This window comes from Myotis brandtii, unplaced genomic scaffold (genome assembly GCF_000412655.1).
Source record: "Myotis brandtii unplaced genomic scaffold, ASM41265v1 scaffold1031, whole genome shotgun sequence".
Taxonomy (NCBI): domain Eukaryota; kingdom Metazoa; phylum Chordata; class Mammalia; order Chiroptera; family Vespertilionidae; genus Myotis; species Myotis brandtii.
The window spans coordinates 614,327-621,844 of NW_005353465.1; the positions used below are offsets into that span (position 1 = coordinate 614,327).

At 44.2% G+C, this 7,518-nt stretch overlaps 1 protein-coding gene across 1 annotated transcript; it reads right to left on the minus strand.

Moving 5' to 3' along the window:
• Positions 1–5,197: 5,197 nt before the first annotated feature.
• On the minus strand, positions 5,198–6,097 carry LOC102246159 (non-secretory ribonuclease). The gene is made up of 2 exons (XM_005856578.2): positions 6,021–6,097; positions 5,198–5,798 (listed from the first exon to the last, which is right to left on the minus strand). The coding sequence occupies exon 2, from the start codon at positions 5,791–5,793 to the stop codon at positions 5,344–5,346; it is 450 nt and encodes a 149-aa protein (XP_005856640.1). The 5' UTR covers positions 5,794–5,798; positions 6,021–6,097; the 3' UTR covers positions 5,198–5,343.
• Positions 6,098–7,518: the final 1,421 nt, after the last annotated feature.

The window sequence follows — 7,518 nt, forward strand, 5'->3', positions numbered from 1 at the left end:
CCACCCCACCCGCCCCCCTCGGCCTGGTGCTCACGCCTGGCTTTCCTGGTTGCGGAGAGTGAAGGCGTCAGAGGTGGTGGTGGTGGGCAGGCTGGGTCCGCGCGTGACTTCCCACCACACCTTGCGGTTGATGGCTTCTACCAGGCCGCCTTTGGCCGTCACCAGGTGGAACAGCGCGTACAGGTCCAGCACCTGCTTCGCCTTGATGGGCACGTGGTTCACTGGCGTCCCTGGTGGGGGATGAGCAGAGAGTCAGGCCAGGAAGATAAGACCCTGCCTAGGGGCATCCTGGGGGACTGAAGGAGTAAGCTGCTTGGATGAGGTCGGGGTACAGGGCGGGACATGGAGAAAGGAAAGGAAGGAGGAGAGGTGGGAGGGTGGTGGTAAAAACAAAAACAAAAACCCGAAAATGCCTCAACAGGTAGGTCAGTTGTGTGCACTCAGGTACCGATTGGGTCAAGGTATCACAGGCCTATCCTAAGTTATAGGTACTGGATTAGAAATCTTTGTAGCTGGAATTATCTTGGGCTCCAAGGTAAATGGTACCTCCACTTCCTCTCACCTTGGAGTAGCCCCAATAACAAGACTTTACCAATTCCACCACAGGCTTCTGAAGTCAGGGTCAGAAAAATGTAGGCCTCAAATGTCAGGCTGGGACAGGTTATGTCAGAACCACCTGAAGAAAGATCTGGAAGTGCTGAATCCCGAGCTCTACATCCATTCCGTGTCAGTATATCTGGAGCGGAGCCCAAGAATCCGTAGTATGAAAAGCTTCCCAGGTGATTGTAATAGAAAATATTTAGTCATAGTTTTGCACAGGCGGCATTCCACAAGCATGTGGGCAGAAAGGGCTCCTCATGGGTTTGTTTATAACGTTTGATCAGGTAACTTGTTGTGAAAGAAGGTTGGCTATTGGTCCTAAGGGACTGTTTTGAAATATTCCAATGAGACAGACTGAGTGACCTGAGTGTGGGCTCTATGTTTCACCACTCACCCATGGCTTCTTTGGAAGATAATGTTTACCCGCTTGCTTTTCTACTAGGCCAGAGGCAGTTTAAAGAAAGAAGAAAAGGGCTTCCTGTTCCAGGGGTATCTGATACATTTGCACTTGATGAGTGACTGATTTCTCCAGGTTTCCCACAAGTCCACTAACCCAGATGGTCTCACCATCTCTTCTCGGTATTCCTGAAATAACACCTTAAGCTTTTGTGCTATTTTGTTTTGTCTCACCCAATGCAAAGTTAGTTCTGAGGGTGAGACCAAAATAGCCTCCTTACTGAAAATACATTTAAATTTTACTGTGGAGTTTTTTAAACTTTTTATTTCTTTCTTTATTTTTATTATTATTTTTTACTGTGGAGTCTTAAAGTAATAAAATGTGCATATGAAATTGTTTTATTATCAAATTCACAGATCTTATAAGAAAAAGCCAATTTAAATAATTGAACAATTTACAAATATGTACTTAAAATACTACACAATTACACATCTGCAATAACATAGGCAACTAAACACAGAAAATTATTCCTCCCTTACAGACTCAAAGAACTTCAAAGTATCTAGGCTGGAAGACCATTAATACAAGCCCATTATTTGTAGAGGAAGAACAGCATGTTGGAATGATCTTCCAAAATTCTGTAGCCAGGTAGTGAAAAATCCGGACTAAATCTTACAGCTCCTTGTTCTGAGAATTCTATTCCTTTAGTTGAGGTCATGTCATAGCCCAATACCACAATCATAAATGTAGACATACACTATGAAATAATGTCATAAAAGGATTCCTTGTAGGCAATTTGTCCAAGGAAATCATGTGTGTTTATTCTGGCTCAGACTTGTATGGCGTCTTTCCACAATGTCTGTGCTCCAGGACAAGAGAGGGAGATAAGAGACTTACTTAGGTTTTGTTTCTGCTGTGGGTATCCATAACTAAGGGAACGGACCCTTCAAACATGACCTGTTTGGGATTCTCAGTCATTGTTAGATCCCCTGAAGCAGTAGGAGCCTCCTCACTTTATCTCTGCATTCCCAAAGCCTCACTGCTCTGAGGTTGTCATAGGAGCTTGATGTTTACTGAAGTGATGGTGTCTGGTCTGTAGCTGTCTTTTTGAGTCTCAGTATACACTCCCTCCTTCCATTTGGTCCACCAGTGAGACGATGAGAAACCAGATCAAGGCACAGAGGTGAGAAACTTAGACAGGCATTCAATGTAGGACCTTGTGCGCCAGGAAATATGTATAACGATGGACTGTTCTCATGGAGGAATTTAAAATATTTTTCTGAGTCAAAGTTATAAAAAGTGACTTAAGATTTTACTCTAAATATTCATACTTTTAACTGTGGAGCTTTAAGTAATGATATAAACATAAGTATAGAGAACACACCTACACAGAATAAAATATATGTATTAGTCAATCCACCTCTTCCTTCCAGCTAGAGAAAGGGAGAAAGTTCTATATCAAGGAATGTAAAGAAGTTTATGGTAGAGTTGAGAAGCACTTACGGAGAACAAGAGGATCAGACAGGAGAACAGTCACTAAAGTAGAGTGTGGACCTTCTTTCTTTAGGGATATTTGGCCTTTTTCCCTCTTAAATTTCCACCATTCTTTAAAAAATATATTTTTATTGATTATATATTGATTTCAGAGAGGAAGGGAGAGGGAGAGAGAGAGATAGAAACATCAATGAGAAAGAATCATTGATTGGCTGCCTCCTGACTGCCCCATACTAGTGATTAAGCCTGAAACCTGGGCATGTGTCCTGGCTGGGAATCAAACTGTAACCTCCTGGTTTGTAGGTTGATGCTCAACCACTGAGTTACACAGGCGGGGCCTCCCCCATTCTTTAGAGGATGTTGGGACTCTTGACCTGTTAGGACCTTTCATAACCATTTTTCAATTGTTCTTTGTCAAATGCAATATGATCAAAATGGAATGCACAGGTATAGACAGAAAATTAATATATTTTAGGAATGTATATGATGTTATAAGGATTAAGTGAGGGTCAGGATCCTTTAGAGAAATCAGAAAGAGATAGAATTTAGATCTGAATCCATCAGAGTTACATCCCAGGGAAGGGGTGAGGAAATACATACAGGGTGTCACCCCAAAATGTATGCACACTTTGAATAATTATTAATTCCAATAGGTTAAATCTGAATAGAAAGAACCATCAATTGCACTATCAAAAATGTATGAGTATACATTCATTTTTAGCACAGCAGCCAAATTAATCTCAGGTTATTTCAGTCTATTATTTAAACATTTCATTTGATTCTCAATTAAAAAACCCTCTTTACCCAGGTCTCCTCAGCCCTGAAGGGTCTGAATCTCATAAAATCCATCATTAATGTTCATGGTCATTAATGCTCTAGACTAGACTTTTATTTTTCCAACATGCTAAATCTGTGTCTATCTTAGGAATTTTGAATGTGCTCTTTTCTCTGCTGGGGTGATTTTCCTCCTGGTCACTGCATGACCAACTGCTTCTCATCTTGCTCAGATTTTGTTGCCTTTTACAGGCCTTGCCTGCCTACTCCCTGCTGTCACTTCCATGACACATCCAAACTGTTTCCATCACATTGCTCTGTCTTATTTTTTTCCCTGACACTTATCAGGAGGAAAAGTAACCTTATATGTTTACCACTTAGTCCCAGGATAATGTGGCACCATGAGAGAGAAACCTGTCTTTGTTTGCTTTGCATGATTAGTACCTATAATAGTGTCTGGAACACAAAACATATTCAACAGATATATCCTGATGAAAGAAGAAATGACTGGGAGAAGGAATGAATACAGAGTGGAGGGAGGTTGGGGCAGGTGGGTAATTGATCACCCCTCTTCTGAGGTGTGGAAGATGCTGGTCCTAGACTGGGAAAGTCATATGAACTGGTGACTGAAGAGACCATGTCCTTCACAGGATAGTGATTCCATCTTTGCTGTGTTCAGTCTCCTCCTTCTGCTGTTCTGTGTCTCTATGAAGAATGAATACAGTTATGCCATGACTTACTTTACCTAAAGTCAATAGATTCTGTTGAGCATGGCAACTTCCCAATCCCAGGGCCCCTGTGTAATACCTTCAGTCAACAACACACATGGAAGTGCAAAACCACCAAGGCTTCTCTGGGAAAATGCTCAAATGCAGCTGCTGACTGTAGTACCAATAAGAGCAAGATGTAAGTCGTTGTGGAGTAGTGCTTGGAATGGGAACCATCTCTGAGGGCCTTGAAAAGGGAGTTTAGGACTCCCAGTGCCAAGAACAGAAGTGCAGATTTGATGAAATGTCACCTCGGCTCTAGCCTAAGTCAGACACTCCAAAAAGACACCCCCATCCCCCATCATACAATCACATGAATGCTGCTGCTGACCACAGTTCTTAAGGAATTTCCCTTACTGCTCCTCATTCATTCCTGAGTGCAGCCCGGTTTTGGAAGTGGGGAAGGGAATCTCATTACGCAGCCCTTCTCTCTGTGGCTCTTCAAGCCCCAAATCCTGGAGCCTGTGCACTTTCCTGACTTGAGTGTGAATGAGCCACTGATTCCCCCATGGGGGCAGCAGTGGAGGCTAAAATGGGAAAGAGCATCCTCACCCTGAGACATCCCAATTGTGTGCTCCCTCCCTGCCCTTCCACCATCACGGGACCAGCTGTCCCCTTTTTCAGGACATAGAAATTGCCAGGGAAGATTTCCTATCTTCTCTAGGCAGCACTAGAACCTGTGAATATACTACCTGAACAGGTGATCTCATTCCACATTGGACCCAGGATCCAGCCCTACTGTAACCACCAATACCTGTAGAACTGATGCACTCTTTTACAGAAAAATATCTCTGTAGTTAAAAATTTTTTGTCATCTCATCACATAAGGTATTTTGTCCCTGTTTTGGATTAAAACAAAAAAGTTTACATTTCTCATAATTTATTACTCATTAATCAGACAGGATCAAAGGCATTTGCTTCCTATTTACTCAACTGGGCCCATTTACCTCTTGGGATGGAAATACACAGATCAGTTGAAGCTTCAGGTTTTCAATGTGAGGCAGAGAGGGAGGACATTCTGAGTCACTTCATTTTACAAGGAGCCTCTTACACTCATGCCTCTCTATGTACCTCAGATCTCATATGAGAGGAAGGGAAGCATTCTCTTGATCAGATGTGTCTACATGACAGCAGAGGGGCACAAACAGACACAGAGACTGGTAGGTCATTCTGCAAAGGAGTTTATTGCAGGTGCACAAGAGCTGCAGCGCAGCAGAGCTTAAAGGGGTTGTGGGCTGGTGGTGAGGACTGGTGCTGATATCCAGGGTGGATGGTGGCATGGGACCATGGCTGTGACTGCGGGCACAGAGCTTAGATGATTCTATCGAAATGAACTGGAATGTGTCCATTGTCACAGGCAACACTGTAGTTTCTCAGTAAGGCTACTTGCTGGTATTGGCACCGATAGTAAGGATGTGCCGGTCTGGTGAGGTTGCAGTAGGTAAGATGCACTGCAACTCGGCTTCTATAGCAATTTTTATCAACCCCATTACGGCAGGTTATATTTGCTGTGTAACAGAGATTAACAACAGCAGCAAGCGATGTGTGGATGAAAGTATTTTGGCCTTTGCATGGCCTCCGTAAACGGTTAATCCGCTGCATTGCAATGGTGCATTGAGCATTGGTCATGTTTACGTGTTGAACTTCAAACCACTGAGCCCAGGTTAGACCCCTAGGTGGGGCATGGAAGGAGATCACCATTCCCATGAGCCCCAGCAGCAGAAGGAGACAAAGCTGGGAATCCCGCTGTGTTGGAACCATGTTTCCTGTCAAAAGAGAAGCATCTCCTCCATCCCTGCCCAGTGTGACACACCCCTTCATCTGTCACCCTGCAGGGCCCCTGCTGTCACCAAGGTCCTATTTCTTTTCCCTTCAGCCCCCCAAGTCTGTCTTGTGTCCTGGGTACTAGCCCAAGCTCAGTCCCCTGGCAGTTGCTGTCCCATCACTGGTCCTCCGGTCCCAACCCCAGGAGGGGGTCATTGTCTTACCCAGTCAGTGCTGTGGCTGCTGTGAGAACAGATCCAGCTGGTGGTCCCGGGTCTCAGGGGCAGCTGGTCTCCTCTGTCCTGTGGACTGAAGATATAGAGCAGCCCCTGTGGGTGGGGCCAGCAGAGCCAGGAGGGGTTTGAATCTAAGATCGCAGAATCCCACAGATTGGCACATGGCCCAGTTTTGCAATGAGCCTCTTGTTTTGTCCTCTGCTGATGAACACATGCCCCAGGACAGCTGGCTGCTGCTTCTGTGGTACAACTCTAATGGCAGGAGTCCCTGCAGAGCAGGGCTGTGCCCGTGCCTCTGGTTTCTGTTGGGAAACCTGCTCACTGGCTGCAGAATGGCCATAGATTTTAGAACTCAACTTGGTGAGGGCACCGAGGGACTGAAGTGCAGAAAGGCAGGCCTAGTTCTCAGAACAAAGGGAGCCCAAGCGCTGTCTGCACAGGGGGACCCAGGTCCCCTTCACTGAGTGATCTCCCTGGTTCCCCCTCAGCCAACATTCTCCATCTCATCACCTCCCTGTGCTGCCACCTCGAGCTCTGAGTTCCTTGCTCCTTAAAATCCTGAAGGTGTGTAGTAGTTTCTTATGTGTCCTCGAGGTTTGTTGTTTTAATACATGGCTTGATTTTTTGTTTGTTTGTTCACTTCCTGTGAAGTGTTATAACGTGAAAACAACCAGGGGAAAATCTTTCTGTAGAATCTGCCCCAGAGTAAACATGTAGTGTCATTGAAAGAAAATTGTGCAGAGAGGGGACAGACATCCTGAGAGGCAGGCCTTATACTAAGAGGTGTTAAATTTCTGGTGGAACTTCTAGGTTAGAAAACTATATTCAACCCTTAAATAGTATCACATACCCTTCCAACAGAAAAATTCGTATCATTTTTTATTACCTTTCTACATTCCTATTGTTTGGAAATACCATACTTTTACTCTTGATGTCATTATGTCAACAGGGACAAAATGGTGACCTGGTCAGGACCCCATACAGAGCTGGTAACACTCAGCCTTAAATCCTCTTCTTGCTGAAATTCATTAATATCTTTTATCATGAAGCAATTTTTTTAGATCACTAAATTTTTTTATTGTCACTTACTGATGTTTTTATTGATTTTTTTTTTTTAGAGAAGGGAAAGGTAGGGAGAGATAAAAACATCAATGATGAGAAAGAATCACTGATCAGCTTCCTCCTGCACACCCCAGACTGGGGATCCAGCCCAAAACCAGAGCATGTGTCCTGACTGGGAATCGAACCGTAACCTCCTGGTTCATAGTTTGATACTCAACCAATAAGCCATGCCTGCTGGGCACTATTAGAGATTTTTTAAAAAATTTGTGCTTTGTGGCCCTAACCGGTTTGGCTCAATAGTTTGATACTCAACCAATGAGCCATGCCTGCTGGGCACTATTAGAGATTTTTAAAAAAATTTGTGCTTTGTGGCCCTAACCGGTTTGGCTCAGTGGATAGAGCATCGGCCTGCAGACTCAAGGGT

Coding starts and splice junctions, on each gene's coding strand:
- LOC102246159 (XM_005856578.2), bottom strand. CDS start 5,793: ATGGTTCCAACACAGCGGGATTCCCAGCTTTGTCTCCTTCTGCTGCTG.